Raw genomic sequence first — 13,138 nt, 5'->3', positions numbered from 1 at the left:
TGTGTTGTCACAGGCAACAATAATCATTTTAACATGGTCATCCCCACGTGCCCTTGTGCAACAGTCGTACTGCAAAAACAGGAAAAGTCAAAATAAGTCAAACAAGTGACATTGTATTTTTTCCTGCAGGATACAAAAACATTTGCACTTCCAGGACTCGCCTGTTTTATTTTAACCATGTTTATGCTCCGTCCTCTTACATGAGCACAATATGAATATCTTGACTCTGTTGTACACAGTCATAAAAACAAAGCAAGCAGGGACGTAATGCAATTCCCTCTATTTCAGAGGAACAGTGCAATGGCCTGTTGTTAAGGTCAAAAAAAAATATATTAACAATTACTGAAGTTTTTGGTTCACTTCCCCAGATGTACTGTATCTACATGTGTGAGGTCAATTTTTTAAGCCACTCTTGGTAACTTGGCTCAGCAGTTGGGTCACTCAAATTCCATAACAAAACCCAAAGAGGAAGTGTTTTTAAAGTGGCTTTTTTATTGTGACCCAAGCTATTGAGCCTATCTTGCATTTGAAGAGGTGAGAGGATGGGCCAGTTGCGCTAAGGTGCATTGACAAGCAGCTGACGAAGATCAGAAAGGAGATGCCACTGTAGCTTTAAGAAGAAGATTTTTTTAGTCGTTGCATGTGCAACATTTTTACCTTTTTAAAAGAGGAACCAAGAACAGAACTAGTTTTTCCTGTGGACAGTAGGTTTCACTTAAACTTTATTAAGAGTTTGATGTAAGGCCTTGTGTGTGTGTGTGTGTGTGTGTGTGTGTGTGTGTGTGTGTGTGTGTGTGTGTGTGTGTGTGTGTGTGTGTGTGTGTGTGTGTGTGTGTGTGTGTGTGTGCGTGCGTGAGTTCAGAGATAGGATTCTGCATATAGTGCTTTGGTCATAACCAGGTCTTCAAGCATTCTTCCCATTTTGACCTCTGACCCCTGACATCAACAAGGCATTTTCCTCCACACAACAGCAACTCACCGCATATTTTCTCTTTTTTCACACCATTTCCTGTAAACCCCAGTGATGGTTGTGCCAGTGTGGAAATCCCAGCTGATCAGCAGTTATTGACACACCCAGCAGCCATGTTCACGTTAAAAAGCCACTTAAATCCCCTTCATTTCTGATGCTCGCTTTGGATTTCAGCAGGTTGTCTTCACCACGTCCAAACGCCAAAATGCATTGAGTTGCCGATACATTGATTGATTGATTGGCTGGTTATGTATTTGTCATCAAGTCATTGAGCATTTTACTTAATGAATTGGCCTGTGAGTTTTTGTTGCAACAGTTGAAAGCATCATGTCTCATTAGGCCCTCTTCCTTGAGAGTGTTATGACTAGTTATGACATTTGTGCGTAGGGTGCATGTTTATCCATTCTGGGTCATGGGGCAAATTTGCTATATTACAACAGTCTATGCATGTCGTATTCATCCGCTAATTTTTTTAATACCCGCTTATTCCTGAGCTCAGAGTCACGGGACACATTGTATTCTGTTTCACAAAGCATTTAACCTGAAATCTTGCAGCAAGGGCGTGTGTCACTAACTAACAGCAGGACAGCGGCACACACCAACTGTTATCACACCTTGAATCAACAAGCGGGCTAAACTAGCAATAAAAAGTCTGACTGGTCAAGTTTAATTTAACAGAATGGTGGGTTGGGCCTTTTACCAGATGGATAGGTGAGATAAATACATGAGATTTGTGAAAATTTTCATGGTAAATAGTAAATGGACATCAAGTCCATATACCATTTCCCATTAAGTACATTTTTACATGAACTTTAAACGTTGATCTTCTAAATGCAAATGGATCAGTTGGCAGTGTAATAACCTCTGCTGTGAAAGAGAAGTGCAGTGATGGTGCAGACGGAGGTCAGTGAGGTTCAGTTTCTTCCTTCTGATGAGCAGCGATGTCCTGACAAGACCACAGAGATTGGAGCATTGTGAAGGTCAGCTGTGGGACAGTGCAGATGCGCCCTCACTGCGCACAACTCATGCAGTGCGTCAACATTGGTGCGCTGCTTATCCACCGTGTATAATAATAATGACCCTTCCATGCCAATATGAGGTGCAAGGGCCTCACCTCACGCTGCAGCAAGAAGCCACAACTAGAAATAGAAGTTTTGCTGCCTTTACCGTCACCACTGCACACATTTGCACAGCGTGGAGGGTGTGAGGAACATTGTGAGGGCTGAAATGTGGTTTGCATCATGAAGCTACACCCAAAGTGTTAGGTCACATCCTTTTAGCGACTTTTGCATTTCTCAATACAGAGAGTCTGACGTTGACTGCAGGCTCTCCTGTTTGAAAGCAGAACTCTCTCGCTCTGTCTTTCGTTCTCCTTTTCCCTTTGCACTCCTCCTTGGCTTTGTAACCCGATCAGTGCTGCAGGCCGGCTACCATGTGCTGTCACCCTCGGAAACCATAGCGCTGCGGTTGAGCGGCGTGCACATGACAGGAAGCGGAGCTGCTGCGCTGCGTGTGCACGGGCAGCACAGCCACATGTAATGCTTTCAGCAGACTCGTAGGTGTCGAGTCGTTGCGCCGCTGCTGAGGGCTGCTCCTTTTCGACTTCACAAAAGGCCTAGAAGGTTGTTCTTCCATAAGAGAGCAAAAGATTTGCTCAACGCAGCGTTTACGCGTGCGACGTGCAGACACCGAGGGCTCTGGTGGAAATGTTGTGGAGCGCGTGCGTATGCTGCGGCAACGTTCTCCATGGCGCCAAAGTTTTTGGTCAGAGAACATGGAAAGAGAGAACTTTCTTGTCTTTAGTGGCTCTTATAATGATTGTATGATATTCAAGAAGGAAATATAAAAGAGCAATCGAAGGAAACTCAAGAAAAACATTGTTCTCTACTCAGCTGTGCCCAGTGGAAAGATTAGTGGAAGCTAAAAGGTAAAAAACAATATATGCAAGAAAGATAAGTTAGTTGAAGTATTTTAAGTCAGAAAACAAATAACAAAGAAAATTGTAATCTTATGAAGATCCCTGAATGACATGACATGAAAACCATGTGAATATTTCCATTAGATTGCAAATAAAAAATAATATTCTTTTTGAAGGCCTTATTTGATGTAAAATATGCCAAAGTTTTCTCACAATAACATGTCCCAAAGTCCATTCTTTTTAAGCTATGTGTTAAAATATGTAGCTCTGGAAGTCAGACCGTGTGATCACATAAGACCCTGATACTTGATTGACATCTCTCCAAGGTTATAGTCCTCCAGCCACGAGTTAATTTGCTATCTCATCATTTTCCTCCTATCTAAACATGCACAAGACAACATATTGATCTTTACTTTTGTGACGATGGACCATAGGAGCTAAAATTTTGATAGTTGATCAAAGTGTGTTTTGAATGTCTTCCTGAACACAAAAAAGTTGCCTTGAGCTTACAGAGTCACCAAATAAGGCCAGAGAGAGTTTTACATTCAGTTGGTACTTGGTTGGTTCACTTGGTAGATGGAAAGGAAAAAACTGCAAGCATTGTGGGTAAACGCAGAGAAACTCCTACGTAAATGTGTTATTGGCTCACTCGCGCTCAGGGGTGGAAAACAGGCTGTGCACCTCAGCTGTGTGGCCCTAAAAGGAAAATATGACAAGGTGGAATCGACCACTTCCAGGCTCCAGCTGCAGCAGGTCTGCCTGTGGAGTCTGTCTGCTCTCTGCTCTCTGCTCAGCGGCTCAAGCAATGTGTCACATCACAGCTGATCAGGTCTGAACAGCTTGGTGTCTTCAGCCCAAGGCTGCTTCGCTTAAGCTGTTCATCAACATCATCACCGCTTAGCCTCAGCTTAATGTGCCACTTTCTTGGAATTAATTCAAACTTGTTCCAAGTGGTTTAGTTTTTTTTCAAAGCTTGTGATCACATCTGGTCCTAGTTATGGATTGGTGCTTCTTATTTCATGTTTTTTTTTATTTATATCATTATTTTCCATATGAAACTCAAAACAGGAAGTTATGAAGTGTATCTAAAACTCAAAAAAAAAAAAAATCTTTTACTGTTATTTATGCTTTATTTCTCTGATAATTGTTTAACTCCTCCCTTTTTTCCTTTTGGCACTAATCATCATCACTTATCATTGTTTAAAATTTGCTTGTATTTTTGGGTATGCATGCATATATGGGTGCTCAGCCTCTCTGTCTTCATCCCAGGAGCAACCAAAGATCATCGAACCTCTGGACTACGAGGCCGTGGTGTTTCAGAGAAAGGCCCAGATCCACAGTGACCCCCACCGAGACCTGCTGCTGTGCCCTGTGGACGATGTCTCGGTGAGTCCCCTCCTTCATCCCTTCCCCGCTGGGCCCTCTGGGCCTTCTGTCACCCACTTCCTCTTATCTAGTCGGCAACTGTTATCCCATGGATCTGCTTGACACTGCAGGCAATCGTGGCCTGAATATGACTTTTATCTAAGTGTGACCTGTGTGTGATTTTTATGACAGTCTGAAATGCGCATTTCTTTTTTCTTTTCTTTTTTACAAAGCAGATCCAGGCCAGTTTCCTATGTGGTCCTTGTTTAAAAAAAAAAAAAAAAAAAAAATCTGATGCTTTGTAATGCGACTTCTGTTTGATGGGTTTGCATGCTTAGGCTAGAAGCATGGTCGATAATGTTGATGGAGGAAGTCAGTAAGAAGAAAGCCAAATCTTCTTAGTATCCCCTGGTCATAGTTTTGGCAGCTCCAATTCAAAAGTGACACACACACGCTGACATGAGTAGCATCCATATTTACCTCCATATTGACGGTGTTCTGTGTGTTACGGCACCTCTTTTTCTTATCATGTGGGTCACTTCAGAAATGGGGACTGTTCGCACATGAATCAGAAAGCAGGTGCACATAAATCATCATGTGAACAACCTTGGGGGAAAAAATTAATCACATTGTACCTTTGGCTCAGTTGCATATTTGTTGTGTGTCTCCCTTTTGTTTGTGTGCAGGAGGCCCAGATCGCCCGGCAGAGGAGGACGGTTGTTCCCTCGGTGCCACAGAATGCAGAGTGGGAAGCCAGGAGCCTGTTTGCCAAAGAGGTACTATAGTCAGACACAGAACAATACGTGTGGCATGATCCCTGAAATCTCACGGAGGAAACACAGACATTTCCAGGACACTACTTAACACATGATAGTAGGTGGAATAAGCAGTGAAGCACAAACTCTTGTCTGGAACGGCGCTCTGATATGCGGCTGGTCAACCGGCCTTCCAATGACTGATCCTTAAACTGCTCCAGTGACTGACGTTCAGTGTGGATGCAGCTGCACAAGGCTTGTTAAGAGAGAGTCATGCTTATTCACCATCTACAAAAAACGATCCTTTCAGTTTAAGTCATTCAGAGAATCTCTGTTGGAGTTTGACAGGAATTTATATACAGGAGGTGGTAGCCATCTTGAGGCTGATACAAAGAGTTGTGTGGCAGGACGGTGGACTCGTGGGCCTCTTATTTTGGCCTTTTCAATAAGCGATAGCAAGCTGGAGCCAGTCGCTGCATCCTCCTTTCAGTCTGTCTTTAGACAAATGAGCCATGTGCCGGGTTTCAGTCATATCTGAGTCTTTCCACTGCCCCTAATCCGGCTCTGTGTGTGCTGACCTGTTTGGCAGTGCATCAAGATGTACAACACCGACTGGCACGTCATCAACTACAAATACGAGGCCTACTCTGGCGATTTCCGCATGTTGCCAAGGTAAGAAAGATTTTGCACTCTTTGACTTTTGAATCTGTGCTGAAGAGAACTCGGAGCCGAGTAAGTATGATGTACCCGAGAGATTTACTCTGCTCAGATGAAGATGGCAGCAATTTGCGGTTGCAGCTGCGGCCCAGATGTTCCAAATTGATTTCTCGATTGTAATAACGTCCTTTCGTATGGTCGTTATCACTTTAACCTTTCCTTGAACCAAAATGTGGAGCCAAAGGCAGAGAAACAAAGCCTTCTATTGCAATAACACATCGACTGGGATGAGATTTATTGACCAACAGATTCATACACAGCAACTGGGTCGGTGCAAGATGTGCAGATGTGGTGCTTTGCTAAATAAATACTTGAGACGTGGAGATGTAGCAGACCCTGCTGCCGAAGGAGGTGCAGTTTTTTCTCTCTCAAAGATCCCGACTGCGTGTGTTTTTACAGCAAAGGCCTGAAGACGGACAAGCTGCCAGCCCACCTTTTCGAGATCGATGAAGACGCCAAGGATGAGGTGAGCAGGGGAGCCACTGGGAATGTTTGACTTTCCTTTTGATCCACTGGGCCACGCAGATTTTTACCAGGAAAGCGTGCAATAAATGCAGCTAATGTGGCCACCGCATTGTGAGTGGTGTCTCACTCATGTGGTCAGTTAAGTGCACGAACCCTCAGACACGAACCAGCAGCCCTGCGCGGGCTATAAATAGCACCCATCGATCCTGCTCCTTCCTCCCCTCACGCCGGATGCCGATTATCTAAGACAGAGGGCTTCATTTAAGGAGCATGATTGCTGTCGTGCTTCCCAGACGGGGTTCAAGTGGAGCCTGATTTCTGTACTTTATTATTTTTTTTACTTACCACTTGCCTGCTTTATTTTATCTAATGGTTGAACATTTAATATCGAGAGAATACGTATGGCCTGCATAAATGTCAGCTATTCTCCGCATGTGCACAGTTTTCCAATGTCAAGAAGATACATTGTAGCACAGCTATTCTATTTATATACCCTTTTACAGCGCAATCAAACTAGATCAATAGCAATGCTATCAGGGACATTATGTAACAGAGCCAAATGCTCTGGCATTGGAGATGTGAGGGTGTGGCGTCTGCTGCTGCTGCAGGTCGCAGGGACGTAAGCCGCCGCATGCAGCCGACCAATTAGATTAATGGGTGAAGCTTGGAAGGAACGGAGAGGCGTGGCAGGCAGGCTGGCGGGCTGGCAGGCAGGCAGGCGGGCCGGCAGGCAGAGGACGAAACGGCACTCAGATGTCATTGTTGAATTGTTGACACAAACCGCAAGTCAACGTGCCGCCATGGCCGCAGGCATCTTCTTTTGCACGCTGCTCGTTTTCTCAGTGCGTCGTGCTCAATGATCAGATCCTTCAGCTCCATCCTTTGATTGTTTGTTTGGACACACTTTTGCGAAAAGTGTGGAGAGCCAATGAAATAAGGAATGGCCGTGTCTCGTTTCTTGAGATTTCACCAAGGGACTTAGAGACACAATGAAATTTGCATATTAAATGACCAATAACAGGTGTTAGCCTTGAGCTCTGTCTCCAGTGTGATGCCTTTGAGTCTTTTACAATTTGTTTGTTTCTGAAGTTGTCATTTAAGCCCCTTATTTTCCAGTAACTGTTGCACATTGCTTCCCAAAAGTCACCAATAAATCACAAGAACGGTCAGACGTGAATGGAACTCGCAACTTGACTTTGGCTCGCAGACACGCTCTACCACAAGGCCATAATTCAAGGTCCCACAACGTCATGGAGTACATGCCATGCTCCCAGCTTACATTAAGTTAATTGAAGCTCCTCGTCCTGTGGATTCCTGCATGTGTGAGCCAGTGTCAGGATGCTTGTGTTGAATATTTGTGTTTTCTGCGGTAATGATGAACTGTCTTGTTATGTTTATGAGTTGGAAATACTGAAGTCGAAAAACCAAAAGATATTCCCCTGAGTAACTGGCACCGTGGGAGTACAATTGCCAACCAAACTGAGGCAATGAACACCAGCAGAGACCAGAATCTGAATGAATATGAAAAAAATGAATAAAATGAAGGAGCTGTCAGCCCGAATTAACCCGCGTGATAATGTTTGTGACTGCCAGGACTCGGCATCGCTGTGCTCCCAGAGGGGAGGCATCATGAAGCAGGGCTGGCTTCAGAAAGCCAACATCAACAGCAGCCTGTCTGTCTCCATGAGGGTGAGTCATCAGATCGACTATGTGTTACTCATGCAACGCAGTAGCAAATGTTGAGGCAACAGCAAAACAACAACAACAATAAAAAAAAAAAAAAAAAAAGAATTTCCAATCAAGCCAAGATGATGGTTAGCTGATCTTTTCTTCCCTTCACACTTTCTGTTGCTCATCTCCTGATTTATTATCTCCCACAATGCTACATTTTATATCGCTATTGATAAAACAATATCCCACACAGGCAGATTTGTTGCTCCTCTGAATGTTAACTTAAGTGAAATGTGACCAGAGCGTTTTGCATTTGCTTGTTTAGCAGCTTTTGTCTTTGATCCCTAATCTCAAAACAACAGCCACTGATAATTAAAGGGAACGTACCTACTTGTGTGACTACAGTATAGGGATTTTGGCTATAAGAAAATTTGCAATAATCCCAAAACCTCATATTTATCCGTCCTGCAAAAAACAATGTGTTCCGTTACAAGAGTGACGCTCGGTCTGTAGGTTCCCTACTGAGTCAGTAACCAACATCAGACCACAATTATTTTTCTTTCTTTTTTTTAATGTCTGAACCCAGACTGAGACAGAGAAACGTTTAAAGCAGAAGGACAGAGTTTGTGCCAAGCAAGTGCTGGTTTTATGCTGACAGCCAGTTGAAAGCACTTATCTGAGTACAGGGAGAGCTGATGGGTCCAGTGTGGGTATTATACACCCAATATTTGTTATTTCTGACTCACAAAACTGTGTGTTTCAGCACACATTTGGAGCAAGCTAAATAAATAAAGTAGATTGATACATTTTGCATTTCATAGGTCCTTAAAATCCTGCCTGTCTTTCAGATTTTCTGTACTTTCCTAAATCAACTGCTACGACTTGCTGTGACTTGCAGGTTTTTAAGAGGAGGTACTTCTACCTGTCTCAGCTCCCGGACGGCTCCTACATCTTAAACTCCTACAAGGATGAGAAGAACTGCAAAGAGACTAAAGGATCCATCTACCTGGACTCCTGCATAGACATTGTTCAGGTATACAAACCTATAAAGAACTCTTGCTTTCCTTTGTAGATCTGCGTCTGAATCTGCCCGGGCCTCAGATTCACATCTTTCTTCGCACTTTGAACCTCCATGAAAGTCAGCGTGTCTCCTTGTCTCGCCACACTCCAGTAGATCTTTGGCCATTTTGATTGGATAGATTTACTGCATTCCACTGATTCAAAGCAAGGTTTTTTGGGAGATTACGAGAGCCTGCTGGGATTGGCTCGTGGCACAGGCTGGTACCTCATTCCAGTCTGTGCTCAGCAGACAGGCTGCCAGGAAGCTTTCAGTTCGATGAAGACGTTTGGAAGATTAATTAGAGGAGTGAGGAGACTGATTCCAGTTTGTGAGTTTCGGTGCAGAAAAAGGTGAAATACAGTATTTTTCACATGTGCGGCCTGTCTTGTACAGTACAGGCTGTCTGTTTTTATTGGTTTGGTTTGAATCCATCTCTCCAAGCATATTGCTGGTGCACTGGCAGCTTTTTATCACTTCCCCAATCTAGTATAATACATTATCCTGGCAACCAGATCAAAGGTTTGCTAAATGAATTTGCTTCCAGTTGTGACCTCATAGAAAATGTGTTTAAAACATTTTCTATCACCTTCACGCAGACCTACTAGATTTCTACTGCCAGTTGAAGCGACTGCTTAAGGCTGAAGTTTTACACTAGTCACTCTATGCTTGACTAGCATCCATGCTAATCTCTTGTAGAAGCACTTTGGCTCTTGCATCTATTTGGGGTCCTTTAGTGGAAGCTAGCTACAGTCGCTTCTTCTTTTCGCCACAACTGAAAGGAAAATTAATTCTTAATGGAATGATGGCTTACTTATAATACCTGAATTGGGACATATATTAAAAATGGAGGTGCAATATTTTACTTCATACAAGTTTATCGAAGTTCATACAATTCTTCTCTTAGAGTCCTAAGATGCGGCGCAATGGTTTTGAGCTGAAGATGCAGGACCGTTACAGCCACTTCCTGGCTGCAGACAGTGAGGCAGAGATGGAAGAGTGGGTGGCCACCCTGAAGCTGGCCCTGCAGAGCAGCACTGAGGCCATCCAGGACAAGAGGAACGGTCCCGAGACCTTGGACTGTGCGCTCGGTGGGTAACAATGCCATCCGCCGCTGCTTTCACTGCACTCAACACGCACACACTCATAATTGTAGTAATATGCATATCTTTGGACTGTGGGAAGAAGCCAGAGTACCTGGAAAACACACACACAGACACAGCGAGAACATGCAAACTCCACACAGAAAGAACTCGGGTAGGAAGCAAAGCAGCAACTGTAAGACCGTGTCAACCACTGTGCCACAGCTAATTGAAAACTGACAATAGAAAACCAATAATGGTTTAATTGAATGGATTTTTACACCCCATGCTTCATTTAGCAGCATATTTAAAGTGTGCACTTGCAGTGGTGGATGGATTTGTATAAATCCTTCACTTTTACAGTGAACCAAGTTCAAAATATTCATTTTCATTGTAAAATATTCCTTTTTACTGTTTACATATAGGGAATAGTAATAGTAAAGCTGTGACACTGGAAGAGGTTCACCTCTGTATTTAAGATAAAAGCTGAAAATTCTGAGGCTTATTAAAGGCTTTTTTATTGATTTTATTAATTGTCCAATTTTTTAAAAACTTTTTGCTTCTTCAGCAATCATCTTTTCAGCATCTACCTTCTCGGACCAATTTTTTTTCTTTTTTTTAACGTCGGCAGCAACTCAATAACCTTAGCTGAGATTTAAATCACCTAGATGTTGATGCACTGAAGGAAAAGAGCCAGTCCCTTGGTAGCCATTCCATTACTGGGCCTGAAATTAGCACTAGATGATGTATGCTTATTCTGGCTGTGTCTAGATTGTTATTACCTTCACACCTCATATGGGTTTTAATTGTCGTATTCCATCAGATGATGACACCTCCAGCCAGGGCAGGGGAGAAAGCCTGCTTGAGAGCCTGGGGAGGAGCTTACACCCAGAACTGATGAAGGTATGTTGGGCAAGGTATTGTTAAACCGGGCAGCTACCTTAACAGCTTTAATAAAATAATGATAATTATAGTGTCAAAAACAGGGTCAAATTAACTCCTCAGATTTAAATAAAATGTTCAGCTTCAAACTAATTAATTGATGCAGAGAACTAACTGGATAGGATCAGGAATGAGTCCATCAGAGAGAAAACGTATGTAGATGTTTTGGAGATAAAGCCAGAGAGGCCAGACTGAGATGGTTTGGATTTGTCCAGAGGAGAGACATTGAATAAATTGGTCAAAGGATGCTGAGGTAGGAACAGACAGGAGGCCTAGAGGACGACCAATGAGGAGATGTATGGATGTAGTGAAGTCAGTTGGGGTGAGAGACTCAGATGTAGAGAGTAGGCTCAGATGGAGGGAAAATTCAAAAGGAGAGAAAGACAGAACTTGCTGTCTCTCGACCCTAAATTTTAATAGTGAGCCCCATTTTTTCAACGTAATAAGTCAGTGAAATGAAATGAAGCTGACTACCTGCAGCAAAACACGTCGGAAAATTTATGATAGCGACTAGTTTCCTTTATTTCTCTCTCTGTTTTTCCAAACTCTCTATGACGGAAGCCCTTTGTTGCACTATTTTCCGCTCATGAGGCTGCTTCTGTCTCCCGTAGACCTGAGTGAGGGCAGCATTCCTTCTGGGGCGGCTGCGCTGCTTTAATATGCCTGTAAACTCAGACCTGTGCGCAGACAACAAAGCGCTCTGTGCCGCAGAATGGCCGCGTGTGTGCTTTAGGCCGCCTCAGCACAGACATGAACCCCCTTCCCCTACCCCCCACCTGGACTCTGAGCAAAAGATCATTGGAACATGTCTTCAGGCCAATCAGAAACAAGGGGAGGAAGAGGAGGAGGAGGAGGAGGGAGGCTGAGACATTAAGAGCTCTTACTGTGACCAGAGGCTTTGATTTATTTTCTTAAAAGAGCCTTCTCTCTCTCTCTCTCTCTCTCTCTCTCTCTCTCTCTCTCTCCCTCTCTCTCTCTCTCTCTCTCTCTCTCTCTCTCTCTCTCTCTGTCTCTCTCTCTCTCTCCCCTTATGTCTACGACTACTCGTCTTCTCGCCAAGAGGCAGATCAGACTGTTTCATTGTAACGGCTAAACTTTTTTTCTGCTATAAAATATAAATGTAACCAAACCATCGATCCCAAGTCCCGTAAATTGATGAGAAATAAAAGTGACGTGATAAGAATCTTCTCATTTGCATCTATTCAAACTTACACATCACTTGAAACGTCATTTATCATAGAGCTGAATTGGAATGACACAGGGAAAATAATGCCGCTCCTGATTGTGTGTGTGTGTGTGTGTGTGTGTGTGTGTGTGTGTGTGTGCGCGTGCGCAGTACGCCAGGGAGACTGACCAACTCAATAAGATCAACAGGAACGAAGGCAGACAAAAGCTTTTCTCTCTGGACCCTGAGACGCAGGTACTCTTTTTGAAAAACACTCCTGCACTGTGATGTTTTTTCTCTGGTTATTTATAGTGGTGGTCAAAATATACGCAATTTGCCATTAAAATATCCATAAAGAAATAACAGCTACAAAGTCATCATTTGGCTCTATATGTCTCAATTAAATGTTACCTTAATTTAGTTGACATGTATTAATTCAAACAACAATTATTGTCAGCTATGGTGGCGGTTAAATTTATGACTAAAAATAGATGAAAACAGTTTTGTCTATTTGTGGCGCTCATGCCGTCTGCACATTTCAACATTATGAAATGAAATATTTTTATGAAGGCATAAAAACGGCAATCTTTTCACACCTGTCAGGTGTTGTTACAATTCTGCCCACTGTTGTACTTAATGACTTATTCCATAACCGATCGCTCTCTTTCACTCTCGCCTGCCGTCTCTCTCTCTCCTCCCTGCGGTCTGTCTTTTCCTTCGTATTGTGTCTGTTCTCTTTCGTTCCTCTGTTATCGTGCAGCGGTTGGACTTCTCAGGCATCGAGCCGGACGTGAAGCCATTTGAGGAGCGCTTTGGCCGCCGCATCGTGGTCAGCTGCCATGACCTGACCTTCAGTCTGCAGGGATGTGTTAGCGACAAAGGCGACAGCGTCCTCACCAATGTATGTCAACCATTTATTTCCAAACACAATGCGATGAAAAAGTAATATAATAAAATATGGGTTTAAAATGAACAAATATGAAACTACTTTCAGTATCAAATCATTCTGCACCCCCCTTTTCACAACACCC

The 13,138-nt window shown here is 43.3% G+C and overlaps 1 protein-coding gene across 4 annotated transcripts in view; it reads left to right on the top strand.

Annotated features, from left to right (window-relative positions):
- dock11 (dedicator of cytokinesis 11) overlaps nucleotides 1-13,138 on the top strand; it is a 52,715-nt gene that overhangs the window by 2,864 nt on the left and 36,713 nt on the right. For all 4 annotated transcript variants that reach the window (XM_076033965.1, XM_076033966.1, XM_076033963.1 and 1 more), the window contains exons 2-11: nucleotides 4,158-4,274; nucleotides 4,940-5,029; nucleotides 5,598-5,680; nucleotides 6,125-6,191; nucleotides 7,784-7,879; nucleotides 8,760-8,894; nucleotides 9,826-10,009; nucleotides 10,824-10,903; nucleotides 12,279-12,362; nucleotides 12,868-13,008. In XM_076033965.1, the coding sequence (XP_075890080.1) occupies nucleotides 4,158-4,274; nucleotides 4,940-5,029; nucleotides 5,598-5,680; nucleotides 6,125-6,191; nucleotides 7,784-7,879; nucleotides 8,760-8,894; nucleotides 9,826-10,009; nucleotides 10,824-10,903; nucleotides 12,279-12,362; nucleotides 12,868-13,008 (1,077 nt within the window). The remainder of the gene's footprint in view (nucleotides 1-4,157; nucleotides 4,275-4,939; nucleotides 5,030-5,597; nucleotides 5,681-6,124; nucleotides 6,192-7,783; nucleotides 7,880-8,759; nucleotides 8,895-9,825; nucleotides 10,010-10,823; nucleotides 10,904-12,278; nucleotides 12,363-12,867; nucleotides 13,009-13,138) is intronic.

This window comes from Nelusetta ayraudi, unplaced genomic scaffold (assembly GCF_046127955.1).
Source record: "Nelusetta ayraudi isolate G7.1 ecotype Tasmania unplaced genomic scaffold, CSIRO-AGI_Nayr_v1 ptg000042l, whole genome shotgun sequence".
NCBI lineage: Eukaryota > Metazoa > Chordata > Actinopteri > Tetraodontiformes > Monacanthidae > Nelusetta > Nelusetta ayraudi.
This window is presented reverse-complemented; position numbering and strand designations above follow the sequence as displayed.